Source organism: Littorina saxatilis, linkage group LG11, assembly GCF_037325665.1.
Source record: "Littorina saxatilis isolate snail1 linkage group LG11, US_GU_Lsax_2.0, whole genome shotgun sequence".
Lineage (NCBI taxonomy): Eukaryota > Metazoa > Mollusca > Gastropoda > Littorinimorpha > Littorinidae > Littorina > Littorina saxatilis.
Window position 1 is genome coordinate 37546614 of NC_090255.1, and position 20573 is coordinate 37567186.

General features: G+C 42.6%; 1 protein-coding gene across 3 annotated transcripts in view; it reads right to left on the reverse strand.

Annotated features, from left to right (window-relative positions):
- Positions 1 to 2386: 2386 nt before the first annotated feature.
- Positions 2387 to 20573, reverse strand: part of LOC138980396 (protein unc-45 homolog B-like) — a 42357-nt gene continuing 24170 nt past the window's right edge. Inside the window, exons 12-22 of one of the 3 annotated variants that reach the window (XM_070353262.1) lie at positions 20200 to 20294; positions 19473 to 19614; positions 18590 to 18730; positions 16742 to 16924; positions 16227 to 16340; positions 15053 to 15168; positions 12067 to 12184; positions 10230 to 10376; positions 8073 to 8207; positions 6284 to 6668; positions 2387 to 6220 (exon numbers count right to left, since the gene is read on the reverse strand). In XM_070353262.1, coding sequence (XP_070209363.1) covers positions 6069 to 6220; positions 6284 to 6668; positions 8073 to 8207; positions 10230 to 10376; positions 12067 to 12184; positions 15053 to 15168; positions 16227 to 16340; positions 16742 to 16924; positions 18590 to 18730; positions 19473 to 19614; positions 20200 to 20294 — 1728 coding nt within the window. In that variant the 3' untranslated portion in view covers positions 2387 to 6068. Of the gene's footprint in view, positions 6669 to 8072; positions 8208 to 10229; positions 10377 to 12066; positions 12185 to 15052; positions 15169 to 16226; positions 16341 to 16741; positions 16925 to 18589; positions 18731 to 19472; positions 19615 to 20199; positions 20295 to 20573 lie in introns of all 3 variants that reach the window. The other 2 variants (XM_070353261.1, XM_070353260.1) reach the window with 2 other exon arrangements.

Genomic DNA, 20573 nt, shown 5'->3' on the forward strand with positions numbered 1-20573 from the left:
CAATGATTCCTCCATAATAGATAGAAGTTATGTTAAGACTATATCAGACACAGCTACAAGCAGAGTCAATCAAAACTATACTTCATCCATTTAGTGATTAGCTATAAGCATAATCACCCTTACAGAAAACCTAAGACATTCACTTGATGTCTCAAATTATTCTTGATGTAACCAGTTGCAGTGCACACTCGAAATTACATCTCTCATAAAGCCGACAGTTAACAAAACAACTGTGCAGACTTAATCTCAGTTCGCGTGGTGATTCCTCTTATCTCAATACAGTGCCTATGTTCCATTTCTTACAACCATGAACAATCCACACAAAACAAATACTTCAGTCTTCCTGTGCTCCGCACAACAACAGTTATGCAATACCCAAATTAATGACAAATCAACTTGAATTAATTGCAGAAATGAATAAGTTGTTAACACTTATCATTTCTATGCCTCAAAACAAGAACAAACAACATCTTGAAACTTTTAGGAAAACCACATGGCCAGGCACCATGTAAGTAAATCATGCAACAAAGGAAAATCAAGTTTTATCAAATATAGTCCTAAAATAATAATCAACTATTACTCACAACTGATACATAAAAAGACATCTTGTATAATCAAAACATTATAGTAAAAACACTAACCTATCATGTCACAATTCATTTCTTCTACAACTTCATACCATCACTTTGCTCAGACACCACATGGTCTTTCTGGCATCTTTCCCAGAATCTCATAATTAATTTCAATCCCAAGAATCCTTCAAGAATAAAAAGTGCCACCTCATATAACTTTTCAAAACAGTACACAATACATATTAGAAACAAACTAACTTAATATTTAAGCCATTTCTTACCTGGTTTAGGAATAAAACGTTTTATAATTCAGGACAAATTTGGGCTGGATCAGCTGGTTCAGTCAGATTCTCAAGGAAAGGAAGATTCAAGTCTTGTAGAAACCCAAAGGTAATTATTAATTTAGAACAGTTTACCTCTTAACAAATAAAACAACATTTCCAAATATTCACTAAAATTACCAAGCTTCAATTAAGCATCTTTCAAATAATTTCTAAACACTAAATATATTTTTAAAGTTCCCAAAAACTATAAACTATAACATTCCTGGTTATTAAAAACTGGGATCCAAGACATGTCTATACTCTTAAACTAAAACAAATTTTCTAATAATAATATTCTAAAACATCATTAAATCATTACTAAATAGTACAAGTAAAGCATAACTAAACAATAATACAACTTTAGACCTTACAAAACAAAATGGTAAAAAACGAATTGGAACCAAACAAGGGAAGTAATTCAAATCATCAAATATTTTAGAACAGCTACAGTTCTTCCCCTTGAGTTGATATAGAAGTTTCTCAGAGCAGCTAACTAGTAAACTGTGAAAGAACTACTAATCTTTCACTGGTTTACACCTTTATCTCTGGTCAGCTTCTGGTCTGAAGTCAACATTCTGGGCACCCACCTTGCTCTTGGTCGCCCGAGGTTGATGATTTTGGGTATCCCGACCGTGGGGCATCTTCTGTGCTATCCCCGCCCCATCTGAGATCAACTGCCCATTAACACAGCAGCTGATTCTGAGTCAAGAAAGGTGAACTTGGATGCTGAATGGAAGCTGAATGAAACGATGCTGTCTAATGCTCTATTTACTTGCAGATGAAACCAACTGTCGATTTGCTTCCAGGCTGATATTTTCTTTATAGTGGAATAAGATGTCTTTCTGAACTGCCTGGGATGTCATGCCTTTTCTGTGCAGATACTTGATCACAACATGTTGCATACTTTTTGTCTGTTTAGAATTTTGCTCCACCCCTACCGACTTTCAAACAGGCTCACCTGCAAACAACTGCAGACACGTATTTGACATTATGTGCATACTTTTGCGAGATACGTTACAATTTTGAAGTTACTGCCCTGCTTCCAGGTTAGGCTGAACACTTTTTGATCCGCCCTCATACTGAGCAACATACATACACACACACACACACACACACACACACAGGGCTAACACACACAAAAAGTGAAAAACCTGAAAGTCCAGGGTCCAGGGTCCGCCAAAGCTGAGGCTTTTTCTTTTTAATCTTGTAGCTAGGCAAAGAACAGCCTCTCCTGGTACCAAAATGTATGTTAATAAATTACAAAATAATACACTTTTTTTGTTTTTTGTTAAGAAACTGGATTTTCCGGTTTTAACAGTTTTCAAAAACCGGATTTCTGGCGAGAAGAGGAAAGGTGTTAGCCCTGCACACACATTCTCTCTCTTTAAAAACAATAAATCATTTCCTCATACATACAGAAAGACAAGAGAGGCATCAACACACATACTCACGCAAACACACTGTACCTCCACACAACCCAAAACACACATATCAAGTATTATGGTTTATTGCATAGCATTCAATAATGGATATGAGGAAGATCGACAAACACACACGGACAGTTGATGAGCTAATTTTTCCGATAACCAAAAGCACCATTTTCATCTTAATCTGTTTACAAACAATGAGACTTAACAAGTAGTCCTGTACACAAAGGATCACAAATTGCAAAAAACAGGACCAACAGGGAAAACATAATGCAGGCAGGCATGGGTTTAATCAGTATGCAGATGTAAGAAGGGAGAAAAGACAATAACTTGGACAACATTTTGTAAGAACTATACAGGGCGGGGATGTAGCTCAGTCGGTAGCGCGCTGGATTTGTATCCAGTTGGCCGCTGTCAGCGTGAGTTCGTCCCCACGTTCGGCGAGAGATTTATTTCTCAGAGTCAACTTTGTGTGCAGACTCTCCTCGGTGTCCGAACACCCCCGTGTGTACACGCAAGCACAAGACCAAGTGCGCACGAAAAAGATCCTGTAATCCATGTCAGAGTTCGGTGGGTTATAGAAACACGAAAATACCCAGCATGCTTCCTCCGAAAACGGCGAATGGCTGCCTAAATGGCGGGGTAAAAAACGGTCATACACGTAAAATTCCACTCGTGCAAAAAAACCACAGGAGTGTACGTGGGAGTTTCAGCCCAGGAACGCAGAAGAAGTAAGAACTACAGCTATGAAACTATATGGATTAATGAATTTTATCTTCCCATGAAATGTGGTACGGAAAATGCCTCTTACTCCTATTGTACAGGTAGACAAACTCATGTACAGTCGAACTCGCTTAAGACGAATCACTGGGGATCGGAAAAAAAGTTCGTCTTAACCAAAATTCGTATTAAGAAAATTGATTGATTTTAAAAAAAAAATTTTTTTTTTTTAAGTCTTGTACATTTTATGGTGTTTCAATTTGTTTCTTTCGCAACTTTCATGCTGCTTCACGTTTGGACAATAAAGTGACATATTCAGTTACATGTTCATGTGTGTCTCATGTTGAGTGATGATTGTTGAGTTTGAGTGAGAGTGAGCACACAGATGTTTCATCCAGTTGTTACGTTTTTGGTCACACACACACACTGACACTGTCCACATTCGCGGTGTTCCTATCATTTGTCCGGAATCACTTACCTTGGCGACGGGTAGCAAACCTTGGCCAATTTAGATTTTTTTGTGTGGTTGCAACATGATGTTCAAATCCAGATCGAAAGCACTGACTGACTGATAAACTATCGCGAACCGGCAAACGCAAACGTTGGCATCTATATTTTTTGGCAATGGCTTCCGTTCAAAACATTGATGTTTCGTTTTTGGTATTCGCGAAGGAAATAAACGTCAGTCAGTCATTCATGTTCAGTGTCTGAGCTATCAATCACTTTGATTCTAAATTTGAAATTGTTTTGTGAGTACAGTGTAATCAGTTTAACTTTATTCAGTGATCGGTTGAGCAATGGTTCAAGCCGTCGACGCAAGGGAAGACTTTGACACATGTATTCAAACTTCTCAAATTCCCATGATATGTCGATCTCGGGACGAGTTTAAAGATTTCGTCATAAGCGTGAGTAAATTACAGACATTATGCATGCTTGGGAATCCAAAAAGTGCTCGTTATAAGCATAAATTCGTTACAAAGAATTCGTTTCAAGCATTTTTTTTAAGCATGAAGAAAGAGGTATTCAGTTGGGAACTTAAAACTAATACGTTATAAGTCAAAATTCGTAACTAGCGTGTTCGTTTTAAGTGGGTTCGACTGTACAAGTGTGAAAAGTCAAAATGCAAATTCTACAATTCCATTTCCCGCAGTTTCCCGTCACTGCGGGAATGTGAGAGATACGCATGCATAACGAATAGCCAATCCACAAGCATTAGCAGTATATGCTTTTCATTTCACGGTGGCTGAATCCACAAGCATTTGCAGTATATGCATTACACTGTGTTGAATTATGGGTCAACTTTATAAAGTGAAAAAAAAGATTGCGCTTTTATGAAACTCTAAGTCATTTGATCTTTCACAATAAAATTGCATAGCATTTGATATGAGGAAGACAAACATGCACCGTAATTGGTTAGAAAACAAGATAGAAAAACATAGAGATGAGGGGTAGGGGTGTATATTGTCGAGCATAGAATATATATCACAAATGAAGTATATTTTCTTCTTGCTTAAAAATACATGTATGCAAAGTGATAAGGAAAAAAAAAAAAGTCTGTTTACGGTACATGTAACATAGGCAAAAAAAATAGGGTCGGTAGGTCAATATTTTTTGGTAAAATTTTTTTTCTCACAAAAAACATATTTTTACTTTGCCAAAAACCAATGACTTTCTATCCTTTTATTTTTTATTTTCAAATGCCAAAAAAAAGTCTAGGGTCGCGCGAAAAAATAGGGTCGGTCGGGATACCGTAAACAGGCTATTTTTTGTTCGGCCTAAAAACTCGGACGTCATGGCATAAATTAAACGTTTATTAAGTATACAAAAAAAATCCACACAGAGGATTTTTGATCACACACACACGAACACTCACTGCTATACCACACGTCAAACTTCATGCAAGAGAAAACCAGCTCCTCTCATACTATTCAATCTTTTTCTCATCGCTGCACTTTTCTCGCAAACCAAAACAATTACACATTAACATGCTTCCATTTGAAACTTCGAGGTCGTCATCGTGGATTGACGCCCGACCAAAGCTAATTGAAGCCCGACGGAGCGAAGCGACGGAGGGCTTCAATTAGACTTTGGGAGGGCGTCAATCCACGATGAAGACCGAGAAGTTTCAAATGGAAGCATGTTAATGTTATTGTAATTCAATCTGACGACGATCTCTTTCCTGCTTTCATGCGTTGGTAAACAGACAGAATTGGTTCTGTTCTGTTCACACACTACTTTCAGTCCACCTACCTGCAAGGGTCAAGTCCCAAGAAATATATCTCTGTATTCCTATCTTATCACTCTGCTCCTGTTTTGTTTTCTTTCACATACATTTTCTTTCCTTTTTTGACGGGTTTCTGGACAGCAAACTCTTTTCATCACAAAAGCGATCTTTGGAATTGACTGACGTAGTCACGTATTCGACGTCATCACTTCGCATACCTTATGGTCTCGGCATTTCGTTGGCCTTCATATTTCCTACTTGTAAAATGACCCTCAAAGCTAACCGAGACTAGTTGAGGTTGTATCAATGCGCCTCGCCAGCAGGTGGTTAATGGCTTTTTTAGCGAGTGGTTATCGACAATTAATGACCGGTAATTTTTAATGAGTTGGGGCATTCTGATCAATCACAGGATCTGTTTCATTACAACGCCAACTTGATTGAATTACAATGCTGTCTACTGCCTCAGACAGGCTGAGACGGTGAGATGCAGTAGCGAAGGAGGCACCTAAACTAAACTAAACAAAACCATCAACATTCTAAACTCATGTCGCTGTGATCCAAAATCAGATAGAGTGCTAACTTTTCCTTCTCAACAACTGAAAGACTACTTTGAAAAAACCCAGGCGGGGTACAGGCAGAAACACTGGGACAGAAGAAAAAGGGGGGGGGGGGGGGGGGGGGGGGGGGACACACATACTAAACAAAACAAAACCAAAGCATCAACACTCAAAACTCATGTCGCTGCAGCATTTTCTGAAGGCTTTGAATCCTCCTTCAAAACCAAAGCATCAACACTCAAAACTCATGTCGCTGCAGCATTTTCTGAAGGCTTTGAATCCTCCTTGGCTGGTTCTGAACCGGACTCCTTTCCTACTGAGGAACTGGAGGAACTGTCTTTCTGCGGCTCAGCTGCCTTCTCTTCCCCTGCTTTCACTTCTGCAGCAGAGCCTTCACCTCCTTCTCTACCGTCTTCACCTCCTTCTCTACCGTCTTCACCTCCTTCTCTACCGTCTTCACCTCCTTCTCTACCGTCTTCAGATTCTCCTTTCAACCTGTCCGAAACATCGCTCGTTTCCTCTTTGTCGTCCGTCAGTCCCATTTCTTCTCTAAACTCTTCGTCTTCTTCTTCTTCCGCCGAGTAAGCTTTTTTGGTTTGTTCTTCGCTCGTTTCCTTATCTGCATCCTCGTCATCGCCTTCTTCTTCGTTTTCGTCGATTTCTGTGATGGTGAGCGGTTTGACCTGCAGGGCTTCTCGGAGCTGCTCCAGACTGCAGGCTTGTGCGCCGAAGGGTTTGATCAGCCCGTGGTCTTTGGCCAGGTCTAGAGCCGCCTGAGCGCATTTACGGATTTCCACGTACTGAGGTCCTTCCAGTTTGGTAATGGCCATCAGAATTTCCAGCACCTGTGAAAATATATACAAGGTGTGACTATTAACCCTTACACTGGTGCAATTCTGTAACACATGTTACATAGCCACTGGTGATTTAACAAAGAGACAAATAAAGAACAAGAAGGGCAAAGCCCATACGACTCACATGCTTTACACATTTTTCCTACCAAAATACATGTGACCTTGACCCAAGGTCAAGGTGATCCAAGGTCATGCAACACAAAGCTGGTAATTCAAGACATAGGAAGTACAATGGTGCTTATTGGCTCTTTCTACCATGAGATATGGTCACTTTTAGTGGTTCACTACCTTATTTTGGTCACATTTCATAAGGGTCAAAGTGACCTTGACCTTGATCATATGTGACCAAATGTGTCTCATGATGAAAGCATAACATGTGCCCCACATAATTTTTAAGTTTGAAACAGTTATCTTCCATAGTTCAGGGTCAAGGTCACTTCAAAATATGTATACAATCCAACTTTGAAGAGCTCCTGTGACCTTGACCTTGAAGCAAGGTAAACCAAACTGGTATCAAAAGATGGGGCTTACTTTGCCCTATATATCATATATAGGTGAGGTATTGAATCTCAAAAACTTCAGAGAAAATGGGAAAAATGTGAAAAATAGCTGTTTTTAGGCAACATTTATGGCCCCTGCGACCTTGACCTTGAAGCAAGGTCAAGATGCAATGTATGTTTTTTGGGGCCTTGTCATCATACACCATCTTGCTAAATTTGGTACTGATAGACTGAATAGTGTCCAAGAAATATCCAACGTTAAAGTTTTCCGGACGTCCGGACGTCCGGACGTCCGGACGGACGGACGGACGGACGACTCGGGTGAGTACATAGACTCACTTTTGCTTCGCATGTGAGTCAAAAACGGTCATATAGGTTTTCGCATCCATGGGAGGTAATCGGAACCGACCAAACAGACTGAGCCAGTAGCGCAACATATGTCGTGACAACCAGGTGACAGTATACGTAAAGTAGCGCGACATATGTCGCGACAACCAGCCTAAGGGTTAAGACTGAATAGCGTTTTTCCAGAAATAATTCTGTCAGGATCTTCAGCGATCTGGTACAGTGAAAGCCCTTTACCACGGTTAAGCTTTTCACAGCATCCGGAGCTTGTTCCACGCTTCAGATCAGCTTTAACCTGCGATCGGGACGAACAACTAACTACGATGTATATATGGTATGCACCTTGCGCTAAATACGATACAATTTGCTTTCTGAAATCACCACATAGCCCAATACAAGTTATTGGTTGCAGAGGAGCAACTAATGTTTGAAATCTCAACAACTCCAATGCCAGGTTGATGAAGGTACTGATTTTCTCAGATTTCTTTTAGGTCTAAAAAAAAAAAAAAGGTAGGGGGGTTCCACTGTAAGCATCACTGCCATCCCGTACCTGCGACTGGACGAGCTTTGTGGCGATGTCCTTGCTGTCGGCCATGAGGTTCATCACCAGGTGGCAGGCCCGGTGCTGGATCTCCGTGTTCTCCGTCACCAGGATCTGCTGGATAATGTCCAGCCACTGGTTCACCTGTCACCACACAAGAGAAAATGTTGGTCAGAGCTATATAAAAATTATGCTTTGTTTTCCACCGGTACCTTGCTATGTGACCGCAACACGGTGGCCTAGTGGTAAGGCGTCTGCCCAGTGAGCGGGAGGTCGTGGGTTCGAACCTTGGCCGGGTCATACCTAAGACTTTAAAATTAGCAATCTAGTGGCTGCTCCGCCTGGCGTCTGGCATTATGGGGTTAGTGCTAGGACTGGTTGGTCCGGTGTCAGAATAATGTGACTGGGTGAGACATGAAGCCTGTGCTGCGACTTATGTCTTGTGTGTGGCGCACATTAAATGTCAAAGCAGCATAGCCCTGATATCACCCTTCGTGGTGGACTGGGCGTTAAGCAAACAAACAAACCTTGCTATGTTGCAGTAAATTGCTTCTTTACTTTATACATATCCGGCCACTGATTCACCTGTGATAAAAAAAATTTGGTCAGCGCTACAGAAAACTGATACTTTTTTCCTGACACCTTGCCCTATAGTACTAAGCTGCTTCTAACTTGGCGCTAAGATCTGCTGTATGTTCTCCAGCCACTGGTTCACCTGTCAGCGCACAAGACACAATGTTGGTCAGCGCTTTATAAAACTGATGCTTTTTTCCCCTGACACCTTGCTCTATTGTACTTCTAGTAAGCTACTTCTTTACTTTAGTGTCAATCAAGCCCTTGCAGGTGCCTTGAAATAAGAAAGAACAAATTGTGTTTCTAAATCACATTGTGTTGGTGTTGGTGTTGGTGTGGTGTTGGTGTGGTGTGGTGTGGTGCGGTGCGGTGCAGTGGAAAAGCAAATTACTATGTACAGAATTCTGTACAGCAAACGCTACCCGAAACCCCACCTATACAGCGTGTATGACCTTGAGAGCTTCAGTCAACGCTTGAATTTTGCAGGGATAACATCCGGTTTGCTCTCTCAAGACTGATCATATTTTATCTTCAAGAGAGATCAAAGGGAAAAAATAAACGCCCCGGCGAAAATTCGAACTCTCGACCTCGAGACTTCGTGTCTCATGTCCTAACCACTAGGCTACTGTGCCAATCGAAAAAAAAGAAGGAAAACCATTGATATGAACTCATGTTATGTTATTCTTGAAGCAGCATGATTTATATCTCTATCCGCCCATTGTTCAGAAGTAAATACATGCATGTATAACTATTTCTTAGATGTCTGTTTTCAACTGCACAGAGCTTTGGAGAGATTCAATTACTGTTCTTGTCATTTTTCTTGCATGTTGTAAATAGAGATATCGCAGCTATTTGCATGGCGCGAATGTCGTGTAGCATGACGGTGTAAACATGTACTGCGATTCCGTGAAATATGTTTGCAAATAAAGGCAAATTTTAATAGCAATTTTTACGTTTTTGCAATGCATGAATGGTAATTCAAGCGTAGAATGATATAAAATTATAAAAAATTTTATCTTTGAAAACACTGGTGAAGTGGCCTAGCGGTTAAGACATCGGCCCCGACATTTCGAGGCCCCGAGGCCTTGAGTTCGAATCCCTGCCAAGTCGTTTATTTTTTCTGCTCGATCCTTCTCGACAAATATGCTCAGCTCTGAGAGAGCAAACCGGATGTTACCACTGCAAAATTCAAGCGTTGACTGAAGCTCTCAAGGTCATACACGCCGTATAGGTGGGGTTTCAGGTAGTGTTTGCTGTACAGAATGCTGTACATGATTTTATCCCTATTTTTCAACCTCGTAGCCCCGGAAAATCATAAATAGACCACAGCTTTAATTCTCATGATTGTCCGTAATCGGATAAAATCTTGTATCGGACTAAAATGGCGTTTTTCAGGTTGTCTTTCCTTATACAAAAGGGAAGAGGGATGGATGATTGAAAGCCTCTAGCATATCACCACATACATGTCCATAATAGGAAATTCCCTGTGAGGACGTAAAGCCCCAAATTCTGTTCTGATCGACAGACTGAGGTCTTGTCTTCTCAACCAATCAAGAAGAACAAAATCAACAAACACATTAATAAAATTCTGACCTGCGTGATCTTATCGCAGAGTTTGTGGTTGGCAGAAATGAAGGCGAGACCCCCTGTAGCGGCACGCACGAGGTGGAAGTCCTCCTCCGCAGCGTACAACACCAGCATTTTCACCCTGTCGTTATCCCCTGCAAACATCTCCTGCACCTGAATAGAGGACATAAATATTTGGATTCAGTCAAGTAACAAGATAACAATTACTGTCAGTAAGTACTAGTGTCACATGATTAAACGAAAGCATATCAATGGATACAAAGTAGAGGCATTTCTCTGTGTATATCCTCTGTTCACAAAGCAAGCGGAATTACAACACCCCCTCCCCCCCCCCCCCCCCCCCCCCCCCCCCCCCCCTCCACATGCATTACAGGATCTTTTCTGTGCGCACTTGGTCTTGTGCTTGCGTGTACACACAAAGGGGGATAAGTCACTAGCAGGTCTGCACATAAGTTGACCTGGGAGATCGGAAACCCTCCACCCTTAACCCACCAGGCCGGGATTCGAACCTTCCGCTTTGAAGGCCGGCGTCTTATCCTCCAGGCCACTATGCTATGCCTTTCTGTCTTATCCACCAGGCCACTATGCTATGCCTTTCTGTTTTATCCACCAGGCCACTATGCTATGCCTTTCTGTTTTATCCACCAGGCCACTATGCTATGCCTTTCTGTCTTATCCACCAGGCCACTATGCTATGCCTTTCTGTTTTATCCACCAGGCCACTATGCTATGCCTCTCTGTCTTATCCACCAGGCCACTATGCTATGCCTTTCTGTTTTATCCACCAGACCACTATGCTATGCCTTTCTGTTTTATCCACCAGACCACTATGCTATGCCTTTCTGTTTTATCCACCAGGCCACTATGCTATGCCTTTCTGTTTTATCCACCAGACCACTATGCTATGCCTTTCTGTTTTATCCACCAGGCCACTATGCTATGCCTTTCTGTTTTATCCACCAGGCCACTATGCTATGCCTTTCTGTTTTATCCACCAGGCCACTATGCTATGCCTTTCTGTTTTATCCACCAGGCCACTATGCTATGCCTTTCTGTTTTATCCACCAGACCACTATGCTATGCCTTTCTGTTTATAACCTCGGTTAATTTACCTCAATTTCAAGACTACCCCCTTTTCAAGACCTAAATTTCTCAGACTTTTTGAAAGTTTCTAAACGAAAGAGAGGGTGGGGTGGGTAGGGGGGTCCACTGTATTACGTTACAGCGTTCTAGATGAGCGAACGTGTAGCAAAGACCTGTACGCTCACGTGTAGATATTGCGTCAACCGTGACTCACTTTTTTTCTCCAATGTTCCAAATGCATGCGTTGTTTTGCTCCCACCAAGACTGCAGATCTTGGCAAATGCGTATTGTAAATACTAGATTTGATGACGTTACCCGGACACGTGCTGAAAAGTTCCACATCTAGATCTGTCTAATAGGTAAGGAACGACAGACAAGAAGATGAGTTTGTTTGTTTGTTTGTTCGTTCATGGGCTGAAACTCCCACGGCTTTTACGTGTATGACCGTTTTTACCCCGCCATTTAGGCAGCCATACGCCGCTTTTGGAGGAAGCACGCTGGGTACTTTCGTGTTTCTATAACCCACCGAACTCTGACATGGATTACAGGATCTATTTCGTGCGCACTTGGTCTTGTGCTTGCGTGTACACACGGGGGTGTTCGGACACCGAGGAGAGTCTGCACACAAAGTTGACTCTGAGAAATAAATCTCTCACCGAACGTGGGGACGAACTCACGCTGACAGCGGCCAACTGGATACAAATCCAGCGCGCTACCGACTCACTGAGCTACATCCCCGCCAAGAAGATGAGTATCTTACCTTCTCGCTCATCAGCATGTTACACATGCACTCCGTGGCGGCTCTGCGAATCATCTCGTGGTCCTCAAACATGCATCGCTCAATGGCCGACAGTCCGCTGTCTGACAATATGCGCTGTCTGAAACAGTGAGAAAACACTATTTAGCACACTTTCCTTTTTTCCATTTCGATTACTCCATCGTCCCATCCCTGGGAAATTCAAGTCGCTTCTCCTCCCAGAGGAAAGCTAGCAGCAACAGAGTCGTCCTACCCAGGTGTGTGTGTGTTTAGGTGTAATCAGCCACTTGCACTTTTAATCGAATGACAGACTCTTACACATATTTGCCACAGTGGTGACACAGGATGGGACATGGATACCATTTCCCGAGTCTGCATATAAAAATTACCTCTGTCTGTCCCGGCCCGGCCTCAAACTGTGACATGCAGATCATAAGTCCAGTGCTCTACCAACTGAGCTATCTGGCTTCCCGTAATTGGTGATACAGCAGTCCCTCTCATGAACGGACACCCTTGGGCCATAGCAAAACTGTCCGTACATTGCAGGTGTCCGGTCACGGGAGGGGTGACCACACCACCCCCTCCCCCATACACTCACACAGAGACACACAAACAACAGGATTGAGTCCATGCTAATCACTTCGTGTGGCTACTAAACAATAACAATAAACTCCTAATACTTCTTTAAACGTTCTGTAAAAAGGATTTGTATGAAAAGTGTTGAAAAGAAGAGATAAAATAAATCCTCAAGGCAGTGAACACACTCACCATGCACTGACATACGAAAGCAGCCACACAAACACAGCACAGAGGAGCGTGTGCAGATGCTTTGCAAGAATAAGCTTGAAAACCAGTTTGAATAAATAGCAGCAGATAGAGCTGCATGTCATAATCAAGTAATTTATTTGTTTCTTGTCTGGCTTTATTGACTGCATGCCGATCATGTGGCATGGCAGTGACTTTTCACTCTTCAGTCGGAAATACACTGTACATAACACAGCTCCCACTCTCCCTCACTAATGCCTACCCCAAGCCGTGACAACTGATGCTTGGAAATTGTGTGGAAGAGTACACCTCTCTATTTCTCTCCAATGCTCTTCCTGCTGACATGCGGTGACACCGGACACCCCACAGAGTTTAGCCAGCTAACCCTCCCCCCCCACCCCCCTTTCTCTCTCTCACTCCCTCCAGCCATGTACTGTTGGGGGCTGTGGCCAGAGAGGCCAGCTGCACTGTTCACTCAGAGCAAAACCAGTTGACTGTGTCGTAACTTTTGACAAAGCAAGACAACTGAAGGGTTCATAGATTAGGCAACCGACTCACTGGTCAAGGCTGAGGGGAAACAAGAGTATCTTGTCAATGAAAGAGGTTACACACAGACACACGATGGGTACACGTGCACTCAAGTTATCAGTGACTGTCATCACACCATTGCGGCTGTGATCTTTGTACCAAGAGCCGGACTGCTCTGTTATCGATTTTGTTGTGGTGAAAATTTGACGATGGTCTGTCCGTACATTGGAGGTATGACCTGCTGCTGGGACCGAAAATGAGTGTCCGCGTCCACGTTTTGCAGGTGTCCGTTTAAGGGGGGGCAAATATAGAAGGAAAACACTCCGTGCCGAGCAAATGTGTCCGTACATGTCAGGTGTCCGCTCACGCCGGGGGCCGTACATTGCAGGGACTGCTGTACATGTAATATTGATAGTAATTTGTACACAGTATTAAAAGTAACTGTTTTTAGGATATACCCTTTCATCGATATTATTGATGGACTGATGCAATGAATATCAACCAAAAGTATACAAATATGTACAATTAGTAAGGCTATTGATAATAAGACAATAATGTATACACTTCTCCCCAACAACTTGTACATGACATTGTGTCAGTGTCGGTGCTTGTGCGTGCCCGTCTGAGTTCCTAGCTAGCATGGGAACATTGGGATGTCATCGTGGAATTTTGGCGTAACTTGATTCTTGGCGTTTTTGACAGTTTTGAGCTCTAGACAAAGTTAATCATTCTCCATGAAACATATTCTCTCAAATACGATTGACAATACATGATCTAACTTTCTTTTATCTTTCTATCCACACCAGGAACATAATATAAACACTCTTTCACAATGAAAATAATCAGTTTTGTCCTGCTCCTGAAAAACTGTTAAAAACAAGTTACAGCAACATTCCACGATGACGTCAATATTCACATTCTTCTTCTTCTTCTGCGTTCGTGGGCTGAAACTCCCACGTACACTCGTGTTTTTTGAACGAGTGGAAGTTTACGTGTATGACCGTTTTTTACCCCGCCATTTAGGCAGCCATTCGCCGTTTTCGGAGGAAGCATGCTGGGTATTTTCGTGTTTCTATAACCCACCGAACTCTGACATGGATTACAGGATCTTTTTCGTTGCGCACTTGGTCTTGTGCTTGCGTGTACACACGGGGGTGTTCGGACACCAAGGAGAGTCTGCACACAAAGTTGACTCTGAGAAATAAATCTCTCGCCGAACGTGGGGACGAACTCACGCTGACAGCGGCCAACTGGATACAAACCCAGCGCGCTACCGACTGAGCTACATCCCCGCCCTGACTGAGCTACATCCCCGCCCTGACTGAGCTACATCCCCGCCCTGACTGAGCTACATCCCCGCCCTGACTGAGCTACATCCCCGCCCTGACTGAGCTACATCCCCGCCCTGACTGAGCTACATCCCCGCCCTGACTGAGCTACATCCCCGCCCTGACTGAGCTACATCCCCGCCCTGACTGAGCTACATCCCCGCCCTGACTGAGCTACATCCCCGCCCTGACTGAGCTACATCCCCGCCCATTCACATTCAGTTGTGTGTGCACACAAGCATGGTGGAATCTTTCAGCAACAAAGCAACTCTGACCTGACACTTTCAGCAACAAAGCAACTCTGACCTGACACTTTCAGCAACAAAGCAACTCTGACCTGACACTTTCAGCAACAAAGCAACTCTGACCTGACACTTTCGTGGGTAGAGGCAAGGTTGGTGAGAGACAGCAACGCCTCGAAGTTCTGTAGTCCCGATCTGTCGTTGTGCAGCAGGGAGATTAGCGGTCTCACCACCTCGTACACCTGTCACATTTAACATTCCACATCAGTGACTTCTTCTTCTTCTTCTTCTTCTCATGTTTTTTGCATGAGTGGGTTTTTACCTGTATGACCGTTTTTACCCCGCCATTTAGTCAGCCATACGCCGCTTTTGGGGGAAGTGACAATTATGACTTTGAACATTCTCAAGATTTCCTGTCCCCAATAATCTGTCTGATGCTACTTCTGTTTCAGTGGGCACCTCTATGTAAGAACCTTTATTATACTTTCAAACACACAGAATACAGAGTTAAGTTTCCTTTCAAACACACAGAATACAGAGTTTAATTTCCTTTCAAACACACAGACTACAGAGGGTATTTTCCTTTTGTCACTTGTAATTTGTTTACCCAAAACAAATATTTACTGCCCTAGCTCCATAAAATAATGTTAAAAAAACCGACGATGCCCTACTTATTAACCAAAACTTAACCCCATTGTGACCTTAACCCCATTGTGACCTTAACCCCTTGTGACCGAAATTCAAAAAACAGATAGACGGCTAACGTTCCAAAATGTAGAATAAAATAAACAAGAATGGTAGGTAACTGGAACGTTTAGTATTACATTTACTAGTACGTCGACACCAAGGTCTTTGAAGGAGACAGACAGACAGACAGACAGACAGACAGACAGACAGACAGACAGACACTGAGACAGACACTGAGACAGACAGACAGACAGACAGACAGACAGACAGACAGACAGACAGACACTGAGACAGACAGACAGACAGACAGACAGACACTGAGACAGACAGACAGACAGACAGACAGACAGACAGACACTGAGACAGACAGACAGACAGACAGACAGACAGACAGACACTGAGACAGACAGACAGACAGACACTGAGACAGACAGACAGACAGACAGACAGACAGACACTGAGACAGACAGACAGACACTTATGAAACAGATATAAAGAACTTATCTCAAGATTGTGTGGCTCGCTTGCAAAATGCCGGTGAGATAATGATTAACGGCGAAAAGTTATCCAATCCTAAGAATATCCCATGGATACAACAAACTGATCAACTTACCCTCTGTCCAGGGAAGGCTGTGGCAGGGTCAAGCGTGACAGCGATTTTGGCCAAAGCGTGCGCAGCCAGCACTGACCCGTTGTCTGTGTTGTTCTCAACCAGCTGAAGCAAGGCCTGTGGAAGAAACAGAGAAGATCAGCCATGGAAACAAAGATACATGAAGAAGTCTGAAAGTCACTTGTGGGGGAAAAAAAAAAAAAGGAACGTGTGAGCATTTAGTCAAACTTGACTAAATGTAAAAACATAAATTCTGATGACGGATCACAAAAACTGATATTGTGTCTTAAAGCTTACAAAATAGTTGGATTTCAGTCAAATGTTGTAATGTGTAAAGATGAAAGCAGATCAATTCTCAATGACTTCATATTCAATACACTTACAGGGTGACTGTCACTGACTCAGTGACTGTGATCATATGAACAGACACAAGCCCAGACAGCTCTGTGTTGTACCATATAAGCCCTCGTTCAGACTTGACGGAGGCCAGTATTACAACAACAACAACCACAACTGACCTTGACAGCGCCTTGCTGTACGAGCAGACCTCTCAGAGAGTCCACGGTGGCCATGGCCATGAAGATGCGACACAGGCACTCCCGGCTATTCTTGGACTCGGTGCTGGACAGAGCCACCAGGGCGTTGACCATCCCTGCCTTGGCCAGCTTGAGGATTCGCTCGATCACCCACTCATGCTTGTCCTGACAAAAACAAGACCAAAACATAAAATATGCCATTCATGTCAAGGGAGGCAAAAAGTGAGAAGAAAAAAAAAGGGTCCATTAGCGACACGTTACTTTTCAATTCTATTAGCTGACAAGCACCAACAGACTATATTCAGAATTAACAGTGTCAACATTTTAGGGCTGAAGCAAAGTTGCTCCCGTGTACGTGACTCAAGTGACTGAACGCGGCTTACTGGCTAAGTCTCGTGATCCTGGCAAATTACTAACTCTGATGTGTATGCTATGCATTGTTCGCTTGATATCTTTTCCTTTGTAAAATACATCACATTCTCATCCTTGACCAGGGAAAAAATGAGAACATAGAATATGCAATAAATCATGAATGAATTGGTGCTAGTCTAGGTGTACTTGTCATCTGGTTTTAACTTGTTTGTTGTTCAGAGAATAAACAAGTCGCGTAAGGCGAAATAACAACATTTAGTCAAGCTGTCGAACTCACAGAATGAAACTGAACGCACTGCATTTTTTCACCAAGACCGCATACTCGTAGTTTCGTCAGTCCACCGCTCGTGGCAAAGGCAGTGAAATCGACAAGCCAGAATAGTGCGGTAATGGTCGCGCTGAGTAGGATAACACGCTTTTCTGTATCTCTATTCTTTTTAGCGTACTGAGTTTGTTTTTAATCCAAACATATCATATCTATATGTTTTTGGAATCAGGGACCGACAAGGAATAAGATGAAATTGTTTCTAAATCGATTTTGGACAATTAATTTTAATCATAATTTTCATATTTTTTTTAGAGCTTGTTTGTAATCCAAATATAACAAATGTATATGTTTTTGGAATAAAAACAATGACGAAGAATCAGATGAAGTTGTTTTTGGATCGTTTAAAAAAACACCATTTAATGACAAGTTTCCGATTTTTAATGACCAAATTCATTAATTATTTTTTAAGCCACCAAGCTGAAATGCAATACCAAAGTCCGGCCTTCGTCGAAGATTGCTTTGCCAAAATTTCAATCAATTTGATTGAAAAATGAGGGTGTGACAGTGCCGCCTCAACTTTTACAAAAAGCCGGATATGACGTCATCAAAGACATTTATCGAAAAAATTAAAAAACCGTCCGGGGATATCATTTCCAGGAACTCTCATGTCAAATTTCATAAAGATCGGTCCAGTAGTTTAGTCTGAATCGCTCTACACACACACACAGACAGACACACAGACAGACAGACAGACAGACACACACACACACACTCATACATACACCACGACCCTCGTCTCGATTCCCCCCTCTACGTTAAAGCATTTAGTCAAAACTTGACTAAATGTAATCAAGCAAGGTATGTAATAGGAACATTGAATGGTGACAAAATAATAGATACAGTCACTGATCTACGACTCAGTGATCTTTAAGTGGACAAACAAGCAGCTCATGGGATATATATATAACAGAAAAAAAACTTATCTGACAAATTGTCCAGAAGCTCGTTCAAAGACACATGCCAGACTGAGACAATGATTACTGATGAAACCTTAATGACATAGAAAGGCAACGTAGAAAAAACATACCTTGCTTGTTCTTTTAATCTGAATTTTAGAACTTTGGCAGTCTATTTTTTTTTAGACATTTTTGTTGTTGTTTTTTAATACACTTTTCTCAGTGATTTCTCACCTTCTCGTGTTCCTCCGGCACGTGCTGCTTGGCAAACCTAGCCAGCTCGGCCATTTCTGGGGTGATGTCGGCTGTGTCATAGCTGTTGGTCAGGTTAACGAGCACCGTCACACAGGCGTACGTCATGTTGCGCTCTGGCATCTGTCCGTGAAAAAGATAATGATAAGATTAACTGAAAGACCCATTGCCTGTAGCTGTACACGAGCTGGCAGACACTGGGACAGATACATGCATGCACACGCAGATACACACACACTCAGACATGCAGATACACACACACTCAGACACGCAGATACACACACACTCAGACAAGCAGATACACACACACTCAGACACGCGGATACACACACACTCAGACACGCAGATACACACACACTCAGACACGCAGATACACACACACTCAGACATGCAGATACACACACACTCAGATACACAAACACACACACTCAGTCACCTACCCTTTCCCACCCCATTCCCCCTACACACACAGTGTACATAAGCCAATTCAAAATCCACCAATTCTTTCTTCATTTAACACAAGGACACGAAGAACAAGACAGATAGATGCATGTACAAGCTTTCACACACAGACACACACATCTACTCCCCCCCCCATCACACACACACACACACACACACTGTACCATAGCCAATTCAAAGACTGACCCAAAGGCAGGGGTATTATTCACCTATTAATTTTTCTTCTAGCATCACACAAATAAACACACACACACACACACACACACACAAACAAACACACACACCCACACCCACCCCCACACACACCCACTCACACCCCACACCCACACACCCACAGACACCGACACCCACACCCACACCCACCCACCCCACACCTACACACACCCACACACACACACTGTACCTTAGCCAATTCAAAGATGGACTGTAAGGCAGTGGTATCCTCCACCAATTCTTCTTTCACCTCGGCATCAAGCGTCAAGTAGGCAAGGCCTTCTGTCGCCCATTTGCGCAGGTCACAGTCTTTGGTTGTGTTGGCCAAAAACCTGCAACGCCACATCGACATATACTGAATATTGTGGTTGGGTGGCGGGCAAGGGAGAGCAGGAGTTGGAGGGTGGGATACGGGCAGGAGAGGGAGACAGAGATCTCGAGAGAGTGTTTTAGACAGGATGAGCGCGTGAGAGAAAGAGAGAAGAGGCAAAAAAACGTGAGCTAAAAAAAAAAATACAGAGAAAATCAGACAGAAAGAGGCCAATAGCAAAATCTCCTATTTCATTTTTTTTTCTTTTCTTTTTTTAAGAAGAATCCTCTGACTTCCAACGATTTAAGGACACCTGATTTAAAACTTCTCCACTTTTAATACCATGCTCTTTCTATATTCTGTTCATAAAGTCTGTAAATTTACCTCCATTTTCAGATTTCTACCTTTTTAAGGCGCTTACATTGTGTATTGTTGCTGTTATTAAGATGATTATATTTAAGATTGTAAGGCGCTTAGAACTTTTTTAGGATTTGCGCCCTATAAATACCCTTATTATTATTGAAGACCTGATTTTCTCAGATTTGTGGAAGTCTTGAAAGGTGGATTTGATTGCACTACATTTATTTCATTGTACATGGACTTTTACTTGCGACAGATCTTGGAGAGATAGAGCGTGGAGCCATCGGCCATAGGTTGCTCGCTTACGTCCCCTCCCGAGAAGCTGCCCAGCTTGCAAAGGCCCTAGTGGAAAAAAAGGCATGAGCATTTACTGTGTATTGCAAATACAAACCTTGAAGAAATCGTAACAACACTGAAGAAAAGTAAAATAGGCACTTAGATATATGACTGTGTTGTATACATGCCCAGAAAAAACACATACACATGAACATAAATGCACTAATGTAAACACACACACACAGGCACGCACATGCACACACACACAAACGTACACGCACGCACGCACACACACACGCACACCCACACACGCCCACACACACACACCCACACACACCCACACAC